The sequence below is a fragment of the Canis aureus genome, chromosome 10 (genome assembly GCF_053574225.1).
Source record: "Canis aureus isolate CA01 chromosome 10, VMU_Caureus_v.1.0, whole genome shotgun sequence".
NCBI lineage: Eukaryota > Metazoa > Chordata > Mammalia > Carnivora > Canidae > Canis > Canis aureus.
Window position 1 is genome coordinate 55,134,751 of NC_135620.1, and position 23,979 is coordinate 55,158,729.

The 23,979-nt window shown below is 48.0% G+C and overlaps 1 protein-coding gene across 6 annotated transcripts in view; it reads right to left on the reverse strand.

The window, feature by feature from the left end:
• The window catches only part of PAX5 (paired box 5), a 195,319-nt gene that overhangs the window by 80,211 nt on the left and 91,129 nt on the right, over positions 1-23,979 (reverse strand). For 4 of the 6 annotated variants that reach the window (XM_077912552.1, XM_077912553.1, XM_077912557.1 and 1 more), the window contains exons 7-8: positions 12,886-12,942; positions 6,627-6,756 (exon numbers count right to left, since the gene is read on the reverse strand). In XM_077912552.1, the coding sequence (XP_077768678.1) occupies positions 6,627-6,756; positions 12,886-12,942 (187 nt within the window). The remainder of the gene's footprint in view (positions 1-6,626; positions 6,757-12,885; positions 12,943-23,979) is intronic. The other 2 variants (XM_077912554.1, XM_077912555.1) reach the window with 1 other exon arrangement.

Genomic DNA, 23,979 nt, shown 5'->3' on the forward strand with positions numbered 1-23,979 from the left:
CATTGAACCCAGGGGTGCAGCAAATCAGAGTTGGTGGTACTCATCTACTGCCCCACTAGTGGTCTCTCTTGCTCAGAGGGGATAGTGCCCGGGGGGCCTCATACCCCAGGGTCATCCACCACGCCAAACTTATTTGAGGAGAAGAATCTTCCCTGGGTCTCCTCCCTCCATGCTAGCTGCTGATGCAAAAAGATGGTCCTCAGGGGAAGAGGGCCGGCAAGGACACAGGCTGGCCTTGTTCCTTTGTTCTTCCAGGCAAAGGTCAGGTGGGCCAGCTGAGGGCAAGACTGCCGGGCCTTTCACCAGTAGGGAGGTGAGCAGAAGCAGGGAGCCTGGCACCCCACCTGCTGTCCTCGCTGGCAGGTAGGCTCAGCGGCTGCCCCATCGGCAGGCCTATGGCCCAAGGACACACCTGCAGATAATTAGTCCCAATCAGGATGGTCCCAAACTGCTGATGATGCAGAAATGAGCTGGCCATGTCACTGGTTTGCAAATGGTGAGCAGTTTCTGAACCGTGGCCCTGGCTGGTAGAGCACGAGTTTAACTTAATATTTAATGTGGCATATAAACGATGGAGAGAAATCGACTCATTCTCTAATGAGATCTTCCCCGCACAGCACGAATGTAAGGGCTAAGACGGAGCAGGACGGAGGCCACCTCCCCCTCACCCCCACCCCCTGGGAACCCCTCTCCTGACTCTAGCTAGTGCCCTGGGCTGGCTCACAATCTAGCTGAGCACCGACTACACTCTGGGCTTTGTGGAGGAGGGGAGAAGGTAAGGTGTGGGGCTGGAAGACTCTAGGTCTCCCTGGAGTTCAGAACTGTGTCGACACATCCACAAACTCAAGCAGAATTCAATTACTGCCCCGGGGTAACATGGAGGCCCCTCCTAACAGCTCTTGGGGGCATTCCTTCAAGGTGTTCCAACAGTTCTCAGTGGGGTCAGCCCCCCTAGAGGGTGTTCTGACAATTCTGGGGGGTGCTTTTCTACGACTGTGAGGCATCACTGCCTTGCAGTGGAAGAGTCCCCACGGTGAAGTTTCCTTTCAGCTTGCACTCCTGTCATGTCCTGCCAAACGGGACAGGTGAAAAATCTGTTTATAATTATTTGAATCTAGCCCTGAGCTTCATTTACATATAAATGTGAACTTGCAATTTCCGTGGTCTTAATATACACTGAATTTTCTAGGAATGCAACTACTGTGTAAACCGAGCAAAGCTCGTACCTTATTTTACTTGGAACTTTGCCAGGAGTTCTTTACCTATTCATAAAATCACACTCACAGTCTGAGTATGAGTCCCTAAGCCTGTTCAGGGCTGTGGCATTCACAGTGATTCCATGCACGGGGCAAGCCCCGAACTACTCCATTATGTCTTGCAGTTTAAACATGCAGAGAAAAATAAAAATAAAATAAAAATAAATAAATAAATACATAAATAAAATAAACATGCAGAGTATTTACTTAGGTAGGTACATAGTATTTAATTATAAACAATTTCACTCTCATTCTTCCTATATCTCATAATGAAGGCATTATTTTGATTTTATTTGAAATCAGATGTTAAAATAGTTTTTATGAACTTAATTTCAGGAGGGTAAAGGGGCCTTGCTATTATCTGCTATCCCAAGGGCATGCTGGGTGGAACTGGGCAGAGAACCCCAACATCACAGTGCCTCATAAGGCAGGGGAAGGACTGGGGAATCTTCTACTGAATCTTCATGATACAAGCCTCCGACCTGCCTGTGTGCATCCGTGCCTCTGTGTGTATGCCCTTTATATTTTTTCACACCAATGGGATCATACTTCATGTAGTATTTTACAAATTGTTTATTTACTTAAAATATATATTTATTCATTTCGGCACAGAAGGTTCTACTTAATTCTTTTTAATTGGTATAATTGGTTGTATGGTTTTTTGTGCTATAAAGGAGCCATAATTTAGCCAGCTCCTATTGATGGAAACTGAATTATTTCCATTTGTTTGCCATTATAAATAATTCTGTAATTATTATACAGATAGAGATATCACTGTGTATCTATGTGAATATGTGACCTTCATATAAAAGTTCTGGGATAAAATAATAAAATAAAAGTTCTGGGTTAAAAGGTAGGTGTGTGCATTTAAATTTTTGATAGATATTGCTAAATTTCCCTCCAAAACAGATTACACTGATTTGTAACAGTGTATGAAAATAATTTGCTTCTCATATCTTCTCCAACACTGGCCCTCAAGAAACATTTCAATCTTTGATAAGCTAATGGGTTTTTTAAAATGTCTCATGATTATTTTAATTTGCAGTTTTAGAATCATGAGTCAGGTGTGTATCTTTCATGTGCTGTTGGACATCTGCATTTTTTTCCAATGAATCACCTATCCATATCCTTGACCTGTTTTTTTCTACTGATCTTTTCCTTATTCATTTCTAGAAGCTCTTTATATATTAAGTAAATTAGCTTTTTGTCATCTGTGTTCTCTATTTTTCCCCAACTTTATTCTTTGTCTTTTGGATGTTTTTACATACAGACAAAAGACTTACATTTTTAACTGCCATTTATTTTATTTTTTGTCTTTTATATTTGGAACAGATTTTAAAAGGACTTCCCCACTCTAAGATTTAAAAGGTATCCCTCATTTTTTTTCCAGTTTATTGTTTTTTTTTTTTTTTACATTGAAAGTTTAAATCAACTTGGAATTTATTTTGATATACAAAGTGAGGTATGTCTCCAACAAGCCCAGCTGTCCCAACACCATTAACTGAATGATTTATCTTTACTGATTTGAAATACTACATTTATAAACATCACATATATTTGGGTCTATTTAAGGACTCCCTATGCTGTTATATTTGTTTGTTTACTTTGGTTTCAGTTACAAATAGTTTTACGGGCACCTGATTGGCTCAGTCAGGAGAGTAAATGACTCTTGATCTCTGGAGTGTGAGTTTGAGACCCACATTGGGCATAGAGAAGAAAGAAAGAAGAAAGAAAGAAAGAAAGAAAGAAAGAAAGAAAGAAAGAAAGAAAGAAAGAAAGAGAAAGAAAAATAGGTTAAAAAAAAAACCCTCAAAGTAATTTTAATTGCTGCTGCTTTATCATAATGTCTTTAAATAGGCTACAACTTCTGTTCATTTCTTTATTTCAGAATTTTTACCTATCCTCTAGTGCTTATTTTTCCAGTATTTAGTATCATCTTGACATGTTCCAAAAAAAAAAAAAATTCTGCTGCTAGTTTCATTGGGATCGCTTTGAATGAGTAGATTACTTAGGGGAAACTGACATCTTTATGATACTGAGTTTTCCTGCCAAAGAACAAGTTATATCTCTCCATTTATTCTTTTATGTCCTTAGTGGAGTTTAAAGTGAGGTTTATTCCTCAACATTTGTTTTTTTTGGTGCTATTGTTAAAGGACTCTTCTATTATTTTTCTAGCTAGCTATTGTTTGTTTACTCGCAAGAAAGCTAATGGTTGTATTTATAATTAGAATACTTCTAATATTTCAAAATCAAGCATATGGTTATGCAAAATCAAGACATAAGGTGAACTTTTAAAGAATAGATCAAATTTTAAAAATTTTAAACAAGATTTATTTATTTATTTATTTTTAGAGAGAGCAAAAGCATAAGAGCAGTGGGGAGGGGGTGCAGGGGTGCAGTGCAAGGAGGGGCAGAGGGAGAGGGAAAATCTCCAGCAGCTCTCTGCTAGGCATGGGCATGGAGCCTGACATGGGGCTAGATTTCACCACCCTGAGATCATGACCTGAGCTGAAACCAAGAGTCAGATGTTGCACTGATTGAGCCAACCAGGTGCCCCTGAATTTAAAAATGTTTTAATAAAATAAAATAGCTCAGAATTGCACATGATCATGAGTGGTCCTAGATATGGTAAGAGCTTTTTATGTAATATAATACTGATTTTTCCCAACAGCTTTTATCTGCCACCTCATATCTTGCTCTCACAGCCCGAGGCGGTCCCCCACAAAAATACTCCTTCAGCAATGAACACCCGGAAAACACACCTGTGTGGAAGGGCATGTGAAAGAGCCTTTTTTCTCTATTTTTCCCAGAACAAGGCAGAAAATCTTTCTTCTACTACCTGAGTGCTTTTAATATCCTACAGCAGATAATTTAATGTGTTTTTAGGAAAGATGAAAGTTAAAAGCAACACAAAGAGTAATAATGGGTCAGAGGCTAGAATTATATCTAAAAAACTTTTTTTTTTTTAAAGATCAAGCATAAGTCTGACTTCACTCTGAAATACAAACAAGTGTTTGGTCAAAGGTTTACTGAAAACCCAATCCATGCCCAGACGTGTTGCCTGGGCCAACTGCAGCCTTCTGGGGGAGAGGACCTCATGGGATATCTGTGCCTCACCCTAACTGAGGCTCCTCACTCTCTATCCCTTCCCAGTGCTGACACCTTCCCCCTGCACAGGCTCAGCTGCCTTCAGGCTCTTGGCACGATCTGCAAACAGGGCCTTCACTGCTTCTGTCTGAGCCCATGAGGCCCAATGCCAAACCATAAGCACAGGTCTTAGAGCTGGGTTCTCGTCGTCCTGGTGCCTGTGTGACACCCAGCCCCCTCCCCCAAGGTTCTAACCCAAGCCCAGTCCCCAGCTTCCCTGACACAACCCATAGCCCTCCTGTACTTCTAAAGACCCTTGTCTCTGTAACTTCCTACCATGTCCTGCCTAGCAGCCTACAGGGACATTTTGCTACCATCCCCCACTGAACCCCTGGACTCTGGCCCAAGCACCACCCCCAAGCCTCTCCTCATCTGTCTCTACAGTACTTGAGACTGCTCCCTGTCTGCCAGCTTGGACAAACTTCCAGAATCTGTCCCCCCATCCTATCCCACTGCTCTTGGAGCAGGAGGAGGTATCTGCCTAACCCGGCCCTTCTAGTCCAGCTCTCTCGGCAGCACCAAGCCCAACAATGGTGGCCGGCCACCATGAGAAGGCTCCGAGAGGAATAAGAGCAGCAACTTATATTGGGTGCTTGCTATAAACGAGAGTCTAAGGACCTCACCTGTATGAGCAAATTAATCCTCACAACAACACTCTGGGTCAGGTGCTATTATCATTCTCATTTTAGGGATCTTTTTGAAAAACACAGGCCAAGGATGCCTGGGTGACTCAGCAGTTGAGCATCTGCCTTCAGCTCAGGGCATGGTCCTGGGGTCCTGGGATCAAGTCCCACATCAGGCTCCCTGCATGGAGCCTGCTTCTCCCTCTGCCTATGTCTCTGCCTCTCTGTGTGTCAAATAAATAAATGAATAAATAAATAAATAAATAAATAAATAAATAAATAAATAAATAAATAAAATCTATAAAAATAATAAATAATAATAATTAAAAAAACCCAGCCCAGAATTCTTATATAATTTACCCAAGATTACAGACCTAGTCAAGGGCAAGTTCAAATCCAGCAGCGTGTCTCCAGGGCCCAAACTATTTATTTATTTATTTATTTATTTATTTATTTATTCATTCATTCATTCATTCATTCATTCATTTTTTATTTTGAGGAAGTTTATTGTTACATTTTGCAATAATAGATGAGGCACGACTAGCTCCTGCTTCTCCAACAACTCAATAAAAAAGACAATTAATCAAGGATAACAGTGAAATTAAAATTAAAAAATACAAAAGCCGAAAGCTTTGGAGACAAAAACAACTACAGTCTATGTGTGGGAAAGCTGTGAATGGTTTTAGTTGAGCCTAGCAAATAGTTTTCTTTCCCCATCCCAAAGAAGCCCAGGGCTCTGAGCTGGGGCCTTTACAGACCTTCCCCTCTGCCCGGTCCGGGAAGCTGGTTGTGGACCCAGGTGGTGCCTGCCACGCTCTCCGGGCAGCTCAGTGCGCAGCCCCAGCCCTTCCCCTCGCGTGCTCCCACTCCGTGGGTTAGAGAGGCTGGAGCAGTGTGGACGCAGCCAGCTGACCAGCCAGCTAAGCCTGGCCCAAGATGCCCCGAGCAGCATGACCAGCGGCCTGGGCCTGGGTGGTAGCGCCCTCGCTGGCAAGCAGCAGCTTGAGGCCCCGGCCATGACTCGCAAGAAGGGCCACCACCCCATGCAGCAGGCTGTGGGCAGGGCCCAAACTCTTAATCTTTCTGCTGATAGCTAAAGAGGCTGGCCCTGGGCCTTCCAGAAAGACAGCTACTTTGCATACACCAGGCACCTTCCAGCCTAAACCTCTTGCCCTTCTTGACTCAGCCTCTGCCTGGAAATCTGAAATGCCAGAGACAGTCTGCCAGAAATCTGCTCTTTCTCAAGTCTCGCCAGCCAGGGCTGCTCTTCCCATGAGAGGAACTGAACACCGGGCCCTAGCCCACAGGAGATCCCGAAGTCACCGAGGCCCCTCTGTCCTGGGCCTCCCCTGCCATCTGTCCCAGCCCATAGTCCGTGGGGCATTTGCTCTCCTCTGGCTTTCTCAGAGCAAGCCATGTCTCATCAGAGCCACAACTCCCAGCCTGACCAATTCCAGGACCTCATAACCTTATTAAAACAAAAAAATGGCCAGTTAAGTCCAAAAGCACCAAGCCACTCTTCCCACCATGCAGGCAATCTCAGTCTCTCTCCATCAATCTCTCTCTCTCTCTCTCTGTCCTCCACCCTAGGTGCCCTCACCTGTCACAATGGGATAGGACTGCGGCCCAGGCACGCTGCTCCCAATGTCGGCGGGGGTGGGACTGGTCAGGTTGGCCTTCATGTCATCCAGCCCTCCAGCCAGCGAAGCCATCGCTGAATACTCGGTGGTCTGAAAGAGGAAACAAAACAGAAACATCTCAGTATCAAGACTCCAAAGCACCTCAGCCAAATGCCACCACCACATTCTGGGGTTCAGCCACTGAGCGGGGCTAGCCCCTGCCTGTGCTGAGGCCCACAGGGGCTCACAAGCCCCCCGGTGTTGGGAAGGCAGATTCAGTTCAGTGGAACAGGACAGGAATCCAAGCTCGACAGTTCTCCCCAGGTGAGGAGGTGGGCAGGGTTCAGCGCAGCTTCACAAGGATTCCACCCTAGCTTCTCGTGGCCTGTGGGCTCCACGTGCCCAGCCCCAGCAGCCACCGACAGCCTCTTCCATCTCCCTAGATATCAGTAACCAAAACCAGAATGGAAATAAGAGTCTCGTTGCCAAGAGGAGAGAGAGAGAAGTTTCTGATTTCCAAGCTCTGAAACCACAGATGCAGAATAACAGACACCACCAGGTCAAGAGGAATGTCAGACATCGTCATGCCAAACCCTCAAATCACAGATGAGTAAACTGAGGCCCAAGGCGAAGAGGGCTTTGTCACGGCCACCAGGGTAGAGTCCCAGTCCAGGGAGTCTCACTCCAACCTCCAACACATGAGACCAAACGAACCACAGTTTGGCAAGTGTTTCTGAGTTCTGGCAGCGTACAAACAACTACATGCTGACGGGATGCACGTATCTGACTGAGCAAGTCCACATCGACGTGTGTGCGTGGCCCAGAATCATGCTCCTTTCCTTAAGCCATCTCATGAAATTAAAGCTTGTGATGAGTCATGTCCTTGGCATCCAAGCCACCATCAGCAGGGTCTCCAGACCCTGGGTCTTCACGCTCAGGGACAGATGAAATTAGAAGCATGAGTGCCAGGTCTCTTTCTTCCACCCAACCCCTGGGCCTATTTTCCGGTAAAGAAAGTATTTGCAAAAAAAACAAGAAAGTATTTGCAAACACCTAAGCCAAAGAATTTGGTTGTGCGGGCCAAATTCTGGCGTGAGCAGTTCCCTCCAGGATGCTGGCATAGCCAGCATTGCCACATGTCTGTCTGTCCAGGGCTATGTCCTCAGTAGATAGGGACAAGGAAGCAAGCAGTCTCCTGAAAGAAGATGCAGGTGACCTGGGGAGGATGCTGAGGACTGAGCCACAGGGAAGGCAAGCAGGGGAGCCACCCGGCAAGCCGCAGGCAGAGGGGACTCAGACCCAGGCATTTTCCTCGTGATTCTCTCTGCATATGAATTAGGAAGTACTTCTCAGGCAGCTCAAACTGGGGTGGTTGGCAGCAGTGAGTCCGTGAGGTACTGCAGGCCCAGGCACCCTGCCATGAGCCTCACGGAGGACAGCTTTGTCCAGAGCTCCTGGGGCTCTCAATCACCTCCAGCAGAGGCTGATTCTGAAACACGCGGAGAAGAGTACAGGCTTCTAAGGGAGAAGGACGAGAGGGACACGCCTCCTCAACATCCGGAACCACTGTAAAGCTGTAGTAATTAAGACAGTGTGGGATTGGCACAGGGACAGATAAATAGATCAATGAAACAGAAGCGAGTCCAGAAACAGATCTGTGCATATATGGAAACTTGATATACGAGAGAGGTGATGTACAAATCAGCAGGGAAGGATGGACTCTAATAAACAGTACGGGGGTAACGAGTTATCCATTCAGAAACAAGAAGGAAAAAAGAAATTGGATCTTTACTTTACACCAGACACAAAAATCAATTCCAGGTGGATTGGAGACCTAAATGGGAAAGGCAAAGGCATCTAATGTGGTTGGCTCTAGGTCCAGCCAAAAATCCTTGGGGACAAGCCTGCCCTTCAAAAGGAAACAAGTGGTCCTGGGATGCTCATGCAGGGTTCTTGGTCACTGTGAAGACGGGAGTGGGTTCCAGTCATCGGGCTGCCCTCATCCAATGCCTCCTCCTCCAGGAAGTCCTTCCTGACTACCATTCTTTAGGAAGCAAGAGTCCTGCCTTTGCTCTGCTGGCCCCACCAAGTGGTCATGCCAGAGCAAGAAGAACCATAATCTTCACAACCATCTCAAAAGCTCATATTTATTGATCCCTTGCTCTGTGTCAGGAGCTTTACCTGAATCTCCCATTTAATCCTCACAGCAACTCCATGAAATACGTTCTACGTTGTCCCCACTTTACAGATGATGAAACTGAGATCTATTACAGAAGGGAAGTAGCTTGCCTAAAGTCACACACCTTCTAGGTGCCACAGCCAGGGTTCCAATCTGGATCCACCTGACTCCAAAGTCTTGACAATTACTCTAATGAGTTTCATACTGTGAGTCCTGACCTGAAAATAGATGTGAAATCAATTTGCTAGTGCCAATATTTTAAACAATGAAATCAGAATGAACTAGAACAGAAAATATCCAAGGTTCTCATGCACAGAAAGAGCCAAGACCTGTTTTATAAATCTTTGTTTCACATATAAGCGAATATATGCATCCTAGGTGGAGATGAGAATATCTTTCTTGCTTCAGGTCCAGACCAGCAAAGTCTGCATTCCACACAGCAAGGAGCTGTTGGGAAAAGGTCACCATCTAGATTTCATCCTCCATAGAATGGGACCTGGTCATGGCATTAGCCTCCTAATTTGCTAAAGAAGGAACTCGCTGGAACAGCTCCTTCAGTGCATTGCCGTGAGCAAGGACAGGAGGTCAAAACAATTCTGTAAGGATCTCTTCCAAGATGGTGTCTCCTGGAGGTCCCAGGACTCTAGGGTAGGGGACAGGGCTCCCTCCTCTCCATGCTACTGGGTACCCTTGTGGAGGCCTGAGCATAACGAATGTTCAGTGTTTATTGAGCCTTTCTTTTGCAGACCAGACATGCTCTCTGACCTTCATCCACAAACCCCTGAGGGAAAAGACACAAGGCCCTGGAAGCTTTAACCAAGAGGAGCAGGAGTGCAGAACCGTTGATTGACCCTGGAGTGGGAAGTGGTCAGGACAGGGTTCTTGGGCAGGTGGTATTTAACCTGGGTCTGAGGAATCCGCGGCCCCCAAGGCTGATAAGTGCTGGAGGAAAGCTCAAAGGTAAGAGGACAGGAGGCGTCTAGAAACAGAGCACATGCCAATAGTTGGGGGAAGTGAAAGTAGACGAAGCGAAGACAGAAAGGCAGTAGAGCTGGGATTCACCTGTGAAGAGTTGCACAGTGAACACACAGATGAACAAATGAATGAGTGGCCCTTAGGCGGGCCAGGCAGCAATCTCAACCTAGGGTCAGCATCCCTGCGCCCCTCCCTACCCACTGCCAGACCTACCCCCTTCCTAGGCTCTAGGCTGGGCAGCTGGGTCTGCAAGGGAAAGCCTTTATGTCCCCCACCAAGAAAGCAGAGCCAACCTGGATTTAAGAAAATTGCAAGATGGTAGCCAATGGGGTTACTCTGCCTCTTAATTTCCTCGATGTCCTGTTGGAAAGGTCTTTTTGGTATTTGATTTTGGTTTAGTCAATAAATTCATTGTCAAAGTTTGTCTAGTCACTTTGACAGTCGGGTATGGATCACCTTTCCAAGAAAAAAATCTTTAACTTGTGCTACACATGTGGTAGGAGGTCCAAGAATCCAGTCTCCCAACCACCCCTGGCTGCCAGAAGGTAGAGTGAACTTCCCTCAAGAGCAGGGGCTCTGAGGACAGGGGACTTGGAAACCAGCCCTCAGCTCCCCTTGGCTATCCGTACCTCCTACACCACCACCTTGCAGGGCTTGCCCCAAGCCTAGACTCTCTCCTTTGGTAGGATTCCACAGCTCTTACTCTGCTCCTGCGTAAGCCAGGGGATGCTGTCATTTAGTTTTGGGGTGTAATTATCCCCTGAGTCCTCATCACTGACTGTCCCTTTGAGCTGCTATTGATCCTCTCCAATCTTCTGGGCTCCCTTGCTATAGCAGCTGCTCCTCAGCCACTCCAGCCAGTTCCACCTCTGCCTGGAGGACTCATCTCACTCAGAGGACTCCTGCTCTGTCCACAAGACCCAGCTCCAATGTCACCTCCCTGGGGAAGCCATTCCTGGGCCCCCCATTTCTACAAAGAAATCATGACTCTTTGTCTCTGCTTCCATACTTCCACAGACCTCCATTACCATACTTCCATCATGTTTAATGGCTATTTGTCTATTTCCCTTGAGGATGTCTTGAGAGCATGGAACATGGAACATCCCTAGAGCCCCCCTAAGTGTTTGTTGAATAAATGAATACATGGTCCAATAGCATGACATTAGCCACAACACTCAAAAATTAACTAAGAAGTGTTTGAACAAGAACCCCAAGTGATATCCTAACCTTCCCCCACCCCACCACCATCACTCCCCTCATCAAGTTAGGTGACCAGGAAATAACACCCTTGGCCATCATTAGGTAAAGCCTCTGGGGAAGCACTTTCACTCATATGTGATAAAATATCAGGCATTCGGGGCACCTGGGTGGCTCAGTGGTTGAGTGTCTTGGCTCAAGGTGTGATCCCAGGGTCTTGGGATGGAGTCCCGTGTCAGGCTCAGGGAACCTGCTTCTCCTTCTGCCTATGTCTCTGCCTTTCTCTTTGTATCTCTCATGAATAAAAAAAATAAAATCTTTTAAAAATATATCAGGCATTCAACATTTGTTAGAGGAAATAAAAGGGCCACCCTAAGAATTTTTTTTAAACATTTTATTTATTCATGAGAGACAGAGAGAGAGAGGTAGAAACACAGGCAGAGGGATAAGCAGGCTCCACGTGGGGAGCCTGACCTGGGTCTCGATCCCGGGTCCCTATGATCACACCCTGGGCCGAAGGCAGCGCTAAACCGCTGAGCCACCCAGGCTGCCCAGAAATTCTTTTTTTTTAACCTCTGAAGACACTGCCCATTAGGATGGCCAAAGTCTTTGTCAATCCCTCCTACAGTTCAGCACCCCTGAAATTTTTTCTCCTGATGAGCAGTTAACCCACCTGTGGTTGAACAACAGGAACTCTGGAAACCACGGTATGTCCCTTTTTGCTTTGGCTGCCAAGAAGCTCAGTCAAATTCAGTGTTCAACCACCACAACCACAGCATTGCTGGCACCTGGTGTCAGGACCTTCCCTCTCTCGCTACATAATTTCTGAACTTTTTTTTAGCTCTAACTTACTAACTTAGATACACGTAATTGTTTGTTTTGCAGGGCATCTCAAGTCCTTTGTGAAAGTGGAGACGGGACGAGGTAGAAAGGATGACAGGATAAGAAAGATGGTAAAGAAGGTCACGAGAGAGAAAGAAGAGAGAAGGCATAATTGGTGCCTCTGGTAACAGCGACAACGTCCTCCCATTTCTCATAGTTATTTGGGAGGCTAGGGGCTGAACTTGACGCAACAAAGGCAGTCACGCGTGCATAGGCGTGTCAGCAGGCCTACACACTCGGGAACGTGGCTCCCCTCTCCTCCCACCATTGCCAGGCACAGGCAATAGCTTTGTTCCACATTTCTGACTTCTCTGAGCTCTTGGGGTTCTTTCTTAGGATGTTATTTTGGGCTTCTGCTCCTTTCCCATCAGGGCCCCGGGGTGCTGTCCTTGACCACGACCCAGAAAGAAAAATGAACAGCAAGTCACAGACTGTTCACTCCAGGGCAACCAATGGGAATACAACCCTCTGCCTCCTGCCATAGATTCTTGTGAGGTCTCAGGGTCCAGACCAGCAGGTACGCACACCCTCCTCAGATACTATGCTCCAGATGATGGAAAGTCTCACGCTCTCCAATGTCTGAGCTAGACAGATACTCCGAGTCATCTACCCCAACCTGGAAAAACTAAGGTATGGGGCAGGGAATGGACTTCCTCGGCTACTTTGTATCTGTATCATTTGTAGCCTTTAACCCCGTGGTGGAAAGAGCAGCGAACCAGGAGCAGCAACACCAGGTTCTCATCCCAGCTCTGCCTCTTCCTCTCCTGTGTGACCTCAGGCAAGCCAGGCCAGCTCTTGGTACCTCGTTTGCCTCATTAATAACATGAGATTTAAGTCAAAACCCTTGCTGCCTGTCTGCCAGGGCCAGTGTGAGGATCTGAAGCATAAGGACAGGCACTTCTGACCCTAAGCAACACAAGGGACAGGGCATCCTAAAAGGGACTCCAGGAGGCACATGCCCTGGGAAAAGTGTGTGCTGGGTGTCATTTGGGTCCCTAGGAAATTACCTGGAAAAGGACTGCCTGGGGCTGCACCAAGTATTGTCTCATCAGCACGGGGCACCACTGCCATAGCATGGAGGAGAAAAGAAACACAGACACGTGAGAAGGAGGGCAGCATGAAGGAGGGCAGGGCATGGGGACGAAGGCTGCAGAGCTGGCTACCTCAGATGGCTACCTCGGCCCAAGAGGCTTCCCCATCACCTGCAAAGCTCCTCCAGGCTTGCTGCTGAGCCTCAGGTGGTCCCTGGGTTCTGGGCCAGCACCAGGCCAACCACTCCCATCCTGAGGGACGAGAGGCCTGCCCACCTATACACCTACCCCAATGAGGACACGAACTGGAGGAGGTGTGTCCCTAGGGCCTGGCCTGGTGACCTGAGACTGAGGAGGCAGAGGGGTCTGGATGCCTCAGCAGCTAGAGTGGAGCTGGGACCTGGGGGCTGGTGTCTTCCTTCCCTGGCCTCTGCTTCCCCAGCTATCTGAAGACTTGCATGTGATCTCCAAGCCTCCTGCCACTTCGGATGCTCTTTGCCTCCCTAACTGGCCACATGACCAAGCGTGGATTCCCTGTTCAACAGATGAGCTCCAAGGCAAGAAACAAAAGACAGAGGGGATGCTATAGGTTAGAGGAGACTTGAGACATATCGATCGGTTGCAATGTGGACCCTGACTCTGACAAACAGACTGTAAAAATAAACAACTGTAAAAAGAAATACTATGACATATTACGAACCTATTATAAATACAAATACAGACAGTTTATTTGAGGACATTACAGATTCACTAACTTTTTAGGCGTGATAATGGTATCATGGCTATGCCAGTGAAGGTCTCATCTTTTAAAGAGTCATTCTAACACACTTACAGATAAAGTGATACGATGTCTGGAGTCTGCTTCAAAATAAAGTTAAGGAAATTGGCTACAGTGAACAAATTGTGGTCTAACGGGATACTATTCAAAAATAAAAAGGAACAAGGCACCAAGGCATGCTGCAGTACAGGTGAGCCTCAAGAGCACGCTAAGTGAAAGATGCCAGACAGAAGTGGGATGGCCAGAACTGGCAAATCCGTAACACAGAAAGCAGAGCAGGGGGTGGCTGGAGCCAGAGTGGGAAGGGGGATTAACGATAAACATACAGAAGGGATCTTCTTGGAGTGAAGGGACTGTTCTGAAACTGGATTGTTGGTGTTGGTGGCACAGCTCCATAAATTACTAAAAATCACTGACTTGAATACTTCAAATGAGTGGATTTTTGATAGAAAAATGAAAATTCAATAAAGCTGTTGAAAAATAAAGCTGAGGGATCCCTGGGTGGCGCAGCGGTTTGGCTCCTGCCTTTGGCCCAGAGCGCGATCCTGGAGACCCGGGATCGAATCCCACGTCGGGCTCCCGGTGCATGGAGCCTGCTTCTCCCTCTGCCTATGTCTCTGCCTCTCTCTCTGTGTGTGTGACTATCATAAATAAAAAATAAAAATTAAAAAAAAAAAAAGAAAACTAAAGCTGAGGGGCACCTGGGTGGTTCAGTGGTTGAACATTTGTCTTTGGCTCAGGGTGTGATCCCGGGGTCCTGGGATCGAGTTCCACCTCAGGCTCCCGATGGGAGCCTGCTTCTCCCTCCACCTATGTCTCTTCCTCTCTTTCTGTGTCTTTCATGAATAAATGAATAAAATCTTTAAAAGAAAAAAAAAGACAGAAAAAGAAAGCAAGGGTATTGAGGAAACAGGATGATCATTGAATCCAGGGGAGGGATGCTTACAGGTTAGACTCTTTGGTCTCCTTTTGAAATTCTCCATAACATCAAAAGTCCCAAACAGCATGTGTTTGAGTCATGACCCCACTTGCCACACCCATCAACTGTCCAAAAAACACTTGCAGCATAATGAGAGCACCCCAGAGGGTGAGGCCAGCCAGGAATTTGCTCTCTTGAAGCCTGTTATCTCCCCATCTTCGGAGACTCCAAGGTTCCAAACACAAGAAGCATAAGGGCCTCCTCGTCTGCATGGGCCCTTTCCAGGTTGCAAAGTCCTTGCAAAGACAAGGCTCAGAGAGGGGAGCCCCAGTGTGCCAGCTCCAAGCTCAGTGCTGGCCCATCACGCCAGAAGCAGAGAGGATTTGCGAAGACTTTGCTACTGGCCCTGAGGGGAAGCTCACACACTTATGGTAGGACATCGTCCTCTGTAAAATGCCCTGGCCACCGGCCAAACTCTACTCCTCCAGCTAAACAGAGAGCCCTGAATCTGCAAGCAAGGAGGAAGAAGGTTCCACACTATTTAAACCTGGGTACGCAAAAACTGCATGTGCAGAGCATGTGTTAAGGAATGGTTCTGTCTTGGGGAGCCTGGCTGGCTCAGTCGGTGGAGTATACCACTCTTGCTCTCAGGGTTGTGGGCTCGAGTCCCACACTGAGTGTAGAGATTACTTAAAAATAAAATCTTTAGGGGCGCCTGGGTGGCTCAGTCAGTTAAGTGTCCAACTCTTGACTTCAGCTCAGATCATGATCTCAGAGTCGTGAGACTGAGCCCTGCATCAGGCTCTGCACTGCTTATGGAGCCTACTTAAGATTCTTCTCTCTCTCTCTCACCACCACCCCCTGGCCTTCCCCCACCACTTTAAATAAATAAATAAATAAATAAATAAATAAATAAATAAATAAATAAATCTTTTTAAAAAAAAGAAATAGTTCTGTCTTGATTACAGTGGATCAAACCAATTGGCAGGGAGCCTAGAGACCTGACACTTACTGCCTTGGACTCCCATTCAACCTGGGGCAGACCCTGCTCCACTCTAGGCCTCAGGGACTCCACCTGCCAAATGAGGAAGAAGAACCAGAACCCCAGAACCATCAGGGCCCCTCTGGCTGTGAGGCCTCACCTGAGGCAGAGGTGGGGAGCTGTGCTCTGCACGGGTGTGGTCCTCCCTGGGCTTCTCGCTGGTGTGGCTGAGGTCAGGTTTGGCCACCCCATGGGTTAGTGAAGGTGTTGCACACTCTATCCAGGCCCCTGAATGCAGACACCTGGCTACCATCTAGAGAGGAGTATGGCTAAGGGAGCCCAGCAGCCCTGCAACCAGGAAGACAGGGCTCAGATCTGAAGATCTGTGTGGAACTAGGCCAGGCACTTCTCTCATGAGTAACATGGGGAATCTGCTTCTCTCCCTCTCCCTCTGCCCCTCCTCCTGCTCCCGTGCTCTCTCTCTCAAATAAAAAAAAATAAATCTTTAAAGATAAATAAATAAAATAAAAAATGTTTGCTAGGGGCACCTGGATGGCTCAGTCAATTAAGCGTCTGATTTTTGATTGACTCTTGATTTTGGCTCAGGTCATGATCTCAGGGTTGTGGCATTAAGCCCTGAGTTGACTCCAGGCTGGGCATGGAGGCTACTTGGGATTCTCTCTCCCTCTCTCCCTCTCCCTCTCCCCTCCCTGCTTGTGTGTGCACTCTCTTAAAAAAAAAGTTTTGGGACACCAGGGTGGCTCAGTCAGTTAAGTGTCTGCCTGTAGCTCAGGTCATGATCCCAGGGTCCTGAGATTGAGTCCTGCATTGGGCTCCTTGCTCAGTGGGAATTCTGCTTCTCCTTCTGCCTGCTGCTTGCCCTGCTTGTGTGTTCTCTCTGACAAATAAAGAAAGAAAACCTTTTTAAAAAAGTTTGCTCTAAGGGGGTGTTATAAATGATGCTTTCAAAAATACTCCATAATCTACAGCAGTACTGTTAGTATTTACAGGGGGAAAGAACTGCCTAGGATTCTGAATAACCTCCCCTTTCCAGGAAGCCTTCCCCGATTTCCCCTCTTCTGTGTTCCCAGAACATCTAAGTGGTCATACCTCTACCACTACACTCACCACTTTGCATCACACATCTAATTGTTTAGGGTCCTCATCTCCCAACTAGCGTGTGAACTTCATGAGGATGGAGCTGTGTCTCCCTCATCTTTGTGACAGCAGCTCCTGGCCCAGTGCCCAGGTTTGAACAGATGTGACATAAATGCCTGAGGAACCAAATGAACTGGGACAGGTACCATGGCCTGGCTCTGCCAACAGCACCAGAGGTGCTTCCCAGGGTCACTGAGAGGATAAGTGATCTCAGGATGCTTTTATTTATCAGAAAGTACTATCGGCATGGATGAGACCTGGTCTTTATCCATTTGGCTCTCTATATCTGTGCCCATGCTTGGGCCACAACAGAGCGCAGTCAAATCAAGAGACTTGCAAAGTTTGACTCATCTCCCCTTATTCTGTTTGCAGTCTGCAAGGCATCCCTCCAGCACACCCCCAGACACACTCCCAGGTGGTGTGGAGTAGCAGGGGAAGCCCCAGGGACAGGACTGAAATTAGATATTGTACTTTCTGTCCAAGAGAAACTTTTCTGGCAATGACTAATCAGGAGGCCCCTTATTTCCCCACCCCCTGACCACTTAGAGAATTTTTAGTAAGCCCCGAATCTCAGAGCTCAAAGAAGCTCAGGAGTTATGATGAGGGCTGATCTTTTTATCTGATGCTTGAAACCCACCAGTGGTGGAGAACTCACTATTTCCTGAGGCAACCACTCCGTGGCCACCCAGCTCAGCTATGAGAAAGAGCTAGGTCTGTCCCCGTAGGCCTCCCAGCCTTAGCCTCGGGTGTACTCCCTGTGGCTCCCGTTCTAACAAACATCCTCTAACAGTGGCAGTGCTGTTCCCTCCTGGACCCAATGCAGGGCCCACATGTCCCGCGCTCCTCATTCTGGACCTATTCTCTCTGACTGGGGCATAAGCAGCTTGCTTCTGCTTTTCTGGTGACCTCATCACCTGGCTGACTCATGCTGTTCTTCATCAGCGCAGAGCTCACTACAAGTTCATCAGAAATGGAAAGTGATTATGCATATGAATTTTTTAAGTGTTCATTTTCTCCTACTCCTGACCCAGGGCTTATAAACTCTCCCTGGCTTCACACTGCCTCCAGGTAACATTGACCTGAACTGTACAGGCCCCAACCCTATTCCAACCTACTTTTCCAGCTTCCACTTTTAATCTACCCTACTTTTAAAACATTGTCCTCTACTCCAATCACAGCACACACACACTGATCCCTGAAAGCCCACGTCAATTCCTTTGCTCATACTGCCTTCCCATTCCCGCCCCAGTCAAAACCCTCGTCCTCTATCGTCCAGATCACACAGCATCTGTTCCTCATACTTTTCTTAGGTTTTCGGTTGAAAGATCATTTCCAGGGCAGCCTGGGTGGCTCAGTGGTTTAGCGCGGCCTTCAGCCCAGGGAGTGATCCTCGGGACCCGGGATCAAGTCCCACATCGGGCTCCCTGCATGGAGCCTGCTTCTCCCTCTCCCTGTGTCTCTGCCTCTGTGTGTGTGTGTATGTCTCTGTGTCACTCATGAATAAATAAATGAAAAATCTTTATAAAAAAAAAAAGAAGGAAAGATCATTTCCTTCTCTGAATTCCCTATGGCATTCCCCCTGCACATCCTTTAGGACATTTGTTCCACGCTACTTTATTCTAGTGATTTGGGACCATGTCTGCTTCCCCTCTGAGATGGGGAGACACCTATAGGTAGCACTCCTGCTCTGTTCCAAGCTGGATCCCACCAGTAGGCCTGGACAGGACCTATCCCCAGTGAAACTGAGTGAGGGAGGGGGAGAAGAGGCAAAGGAATCCGGGGCTCACCCTGAACCTTAAGAGAAGGCCCTGAGCTCAGAGCATTCTGGCTCTTGTCTTCCCAAATTCAAGAAAAGAAATGACAAGGCTTGGAGCGCTAAGCTCCACTTCTGGAGGATGAGAGCCAGGAACCAGGGTCAAGGTCTCTTAAGTGATAAGAAGGTGTGGTGTGGGTGTGGTGGTGTGTGCATTGGGGGCAAGGGCAGCATGCAGGGGAGGAGGGTGAAGAGGACACCCCGTCCTGGAGCCCCAGGGCCTGGCTCAGGTTCTGTCTGTGTGATGAGTGGCTCCAGATCCTGACATGAAGAAGAAGAGAGAGTCCTAAAAACAAAGCTCCATCTCTAGGCAGCCAAATTCTATGGGCTTCTCCCAGGTGGTCCATGGTGGGGCCTAGCTGTCCCATCCTGCTATAGGACTAGAAAGGGGGTTAGGCCAGGGAGGCCCATTACCCCCAGAGGAATGCAGACTCACTGGCCAGCAAGGGCCCTGAATAGGGACATGCAAAGGGAGCCCTCTCCCTCATCCTAAAGTGTGGTACGGGAGTGGAGGGGGCACCGCAAGATGCTCATACTTCACTTTCCTTCGGATGGACTTCCCAGCTGCAGCAGGACAGAGGTTACCCTGAGGCCATAACGAAGGAGACCCGTCTGTACTGCAAGGCCAATAGGGCGGAGGCAGGGAGGTGGATGCCCTTGCCCACCACCACCTCCTCCACCCCGCTGCTGCTGAGTGGTGACACACAGGCGTGCACGCGCACACACACTCCTCAGGCCACAGGCCGCCTCTCCGCCCTGTCGGCTGCCTATCCGACAGGACTTTCTAAAGGGTGATATTCTGCGAAGGCAAACACAGGCAGCCTCGGGAGGGAGTGCCCCCTTTGTCACCGAGGTTTGCTAGGGCCAAACAGAAACCATGCAAGAGAAGCATGGGGCGGGGGTGGGGGGGCGGGGGGTGGAGGCTGAGAAGACCCTGGCTCTCACCTAAACCAGTCAGAATAACGTGAACTCCCTGGATACTTACTACACACCAGGTACTGTTCTAGGTGCTAAAACACATTCGTTTATTTCATTCTTACAACCACCCCATGGGTATTATCAACCGCCCACCCTTGGAAGATGATGAAAGTGAGGCACATGGAGCCCAACCACCACGTCCCCATCTCTCCCCAGCAGTGAGACCCCAAGTCCAAGATCTTAAAGCGCTACGCACCACCTCTCTGCCATCCTGGGATGAGTGAGAAAACCGAGAGTAGGGAAGTTGGGTGAGCTGTGGATGGGGTGTCGGCCTAAGTTCTCTCCGATCTGTGTTCTTCATCATGATTCTAACTGCCTCACTCGGAGGTGTGGGGGGCCCAGGGACAGAGATGCCAACTCTCAGGCCAGGCACGGCTCCACGTGCTTCACAGCCCCCTCGGATGCTTACCTGCTCTCGACCCTACACCTGTCACCATCCCAGATGGGGACAAACCCATCACCAGACCCAGATGGGTTTGGAAACATATGCTTAGATGTTTCTAACCATAGATGCCATTAACTTTATTCTTTCTTCTCCCCACTTAGACTCGGAAGACAGTGCAATTCTCAGATCTCTGTCAGATTTAGCAATTAATCCTAACATTAGTGGGAACCAACAGAGAAACAAAGAAGAACGTGTGACATTGTTAGTACCGCTAAGGAAAAATCAGGCCTCTGACTGCTTGGTCCAAGCCCTCTGTTCTGTACTGAAGGTAACATTCTGGCTTTTAGAGACACCAGAAACTTAAGGAAGCAGACATTAGGCTTAGGTTTTAGCTATTATGTCTCAGCCCAAATTCTAGCTAATATAGGTAATAGAGAAAAAACTAGCACAGTGACAGCAGTGTTTCTATTTGCCTTTTTATCAGGGTTAACTTAAAAGCTTTTGCTTTTAATTATTGAAAATATGTTCTCATTTTGCAGTAACGGGTTAATTTCATGAATCTCGCATTTTGTACCTGGAAACAAAACATAATAAGCATTTTGTGTGTGTTAATACCTATAATTTACTTAAATAAGCAAGCCCTTGGCCTTGAAACCAGACATGTAAACAAACACGCTTCTGGGAGCCCGGTTTAAGTTTGATTTTTAACAATTCCTTTTTCTCTCTCATATACACACACACATTAAATTTAGCCTCCTGGTTTTATTTCCTTCACCTCTCTCCCACAAATCAAACCTCAAATAATATAAAACTGCTGGCTAGAAACAGGCTTCACACAAACAAACAAAAGCTTTCAAGCCACATCTCCCGGTCCAACCTTCTCCACCTCCTTTGCCTTCTCTGACAAAACAGTCTCTCTCTCTCTCTCTCTCTCTCTCTCTCTCCCAACTGCCCCAGAAAACCCTGAAATACTTCATTCTCATTTCTGGGAGAGGAAGAGGCTTGATCCCCAAATAAAAGAAAACTTCAGCAATGATACTAAGCTGGGAAAACCCAGGCCGACTTCTCCTTGCCACCCGTGTCAAGCTCACAAAGAGAAAAAATCGTACCATCCGACATGGTTGGGAGAGTTTAATCCAAAGCTGTGCTAATTAATATCCCTGGCTTTCCAGAAGCCAGTGCCACATACAGCTGCGAGGGCAACAAGGCTGTTCTCCCTTCAATTTTATGGGAAGAACATTTTCATTACAAAGCCTCCTCCCAGACCCTCCTCTCTCTCGGCCAGATTAGCTTCGAGAAGGAAGTGGATGATCCATATATCAGAACTCCTTCTCTCTCCATTAATTTTATTATTTATACCCCATTTTAAAAGTTTATTGGTGCAACTCTCGGTGCACCTGGCCAGAGCCCTTCTGACAGACAGTGGTACCTTCACGCATCTCCTACTCAGGAGCAGTGGGGGCACAGGTCACCAGAATGTACCAACTTTTTGAAATTTGCCTAGGAGAAAGAGCTGACTCCAGTGGCATATCCTGTCTCCCCACAGCAACACACACACACCATTGTTTAAAACGAACATTGAAGGATCTAAGCTCACTCATTTGTGAAACATGTGTGGACTCGATGGCTCACCATGAGCCATGGCTGATCCCCAGAGACCCCTGAAAACCCGGAGGGATGCCCAACACGCCCCCACCCGAATCAAGCATCCCCGGCTGTTCCAGCAGAGTTGACCCATTTTGAACCCAAACTGCCAGACCACGGGCAGGCCTGGCGAGGCAACGTGTCTTACCATTTTATTCTGAAACCCCACGTGCTCAAGCCTGTCTCCAGCCTCCTAAAGGGACCCCAAATCCAATCTAAATGTCTTGAATTTACCTGTTTGTCTTTTATACATATAAATAGCTGCATTTCCATTCTCTCTTTGTTTCTCATTTTCATTTGGTTCTAATATCTGCATGTAAATGTCGGAAAATAGCATCTGTAATTGGAGATTATGAAGTATGGCCAGCTCCTGACAGGCTGCTAAGGAAGATGGATTATCCTCATTTTTCTGTAAATTTTGTCAATTTTGGAATTCATAAGCTATCAACACTGATCAAAATGGGACTTCACAGCTGTGTCAAAAAAAAAAAGAAAGAGCAAGAGCGAGGGAGAGCTCTCGAAGGCAGGCGGTCGTGTGCAGGGGCTGGGCGGCAGGCGGCTGGTGGTGGTGGCACAGCAGATTGGATGCCCAGGTGTCACCAGGGGCCACCCTCTTCCCCTGTGCCCTCCTCTCCAAGCTGGCGGCTCCCTCAGCAAGGGGCACCCTGGAACTCAGGGTGGGGCTGCCTCGGCCCCTGGTTCAATCAAATAGCTAAATCACACAACTGGAAGGCCGCAAATCCTCCAAGGCACCCACTCCAACCCAGGGCTTAATTTATTGCTGGGCGCTGCCTTCCTTATTTATCCAGAGGAGTCGGCAGGCTCCCTGTGCGCGGGCCTCCGAGATGTTCTACTCCTTTCTGACCATCACGGCCCACTTGAGGCAATTGTGTTGGTGTCTCTCTCTCAATTTTCCCATTACTGGGAGTAAGTACTGTTGGGACTCTGTAATAGCCCGACTGCAGCCCATATCAATAACAGATGAGGTTTAATCGTCCAACACAGAAATTATTTAGGCGCAGTAAGGACATTCAATGTCATTTGCATAATGGCATTTCTATCGCACGCACCTAACCCGTCTTGCATAAACAAGGCCTTGGGACCATAAATAATAATAAATCATGACGTCTGCACGCCTCTTGCGGTAATAGGAGCCACTCTTTGTGGAAATTATTTCAGCAGGAAATGGGCACTGTAATTTTAAAGACATGTGGCGCTGTGAGGCACGGTAAATCACGCGGGCACATGATCCCCAGGAGCAACCGGGGGACCTGTCCCAAGCTGCAGCGACATCCCCAGGACGACTGGAGGAGGAAGGCAGGTGGTGAGGGGGAAACACGTGGGGCCTGTAGAATAGATGCTGGCACATGCCATCATCCCAGTAAATGGCAGGAGGGTGGGATGTTCAGAACCTCAGGCCCCGGGCAGAAGTAGTCTTGGACCTGCAGAATCCCATAGACCTCAGGTCAGAAACAGTTTTTGTCCCGGGAGAATGGAAGCCCCATGAGGGTAGCTGCTCCTGATTTTTGTCTGCGCTGTCCCCTGCTTTTCCTTCACCACCGCCTGGCACCCGCAGGTGCTCAGGAAAGAGCCTAGAGAAGTGCAAAGAGAGGAGATAGTCCCTGGGCCCAGGTGGTGAGCAGCTAAAAAGAGCTCTGAAAACAGGGTAAGGTGAGACAGCTGGAGGGCAGGCCCTGTGGGAATTAAGGCAAGATCTGCCCAGAAGCACCGGAAGCACTGATCTGGTGATGAGAGAGCAGAAGTGTGCAGGTAGCTCAAACCTGTGTTGCAAAGAGGCTATGGGGTAAGAGAAAGGCATTGGGGTGGGGGCAGTGCTGGCCAGCAGAACGGCAATGCCTGTGGGCTTGGGGTCGGGGAGGAGCACGGCTGACCTCGAATCCCAGTTCCACCATCTCCGACCGCCCACCTCATCCCTCCACATCCTACTTCCTCATCTGCAGACCCAGCCTGAGAACAGTACTTGGCTCACAGAGCTGCTCTAAGGGCACAATGAGGTCGTGTGTGCAAAGCAACTGGTGCTCGATCATGCTTTGCTATCATTTTTGGCATGACAGCTGTTCTTCAGGAAGCAACAGAAAGGCCCCCTACCAGCTGTGGGATTCAGAACAGGCTACTCCACTCTTCTGGGCCTTGGCTTCCTCCGGTCTGGCCAAGGAGAGCGGGTAAGATGGTGCCTACCAAGCTCCTGGAGCAGCCATGAGGCTCAAATGGAGTCACGATGGGAAGCTGGTTGTTAGGATAAAGTGCTGTCTGCACAGGAGGGATGGACATTGGCAAAGAAAGAGGGGGAGAGGGACGCCTGGGTGGCTCAGCGGTTGAGGGTCTGCCTTTGGCTCAGGGCGTGATCCTGGGATCCTGGATGGAGTCCCACATCAGGCTTTCTGCATGGAGC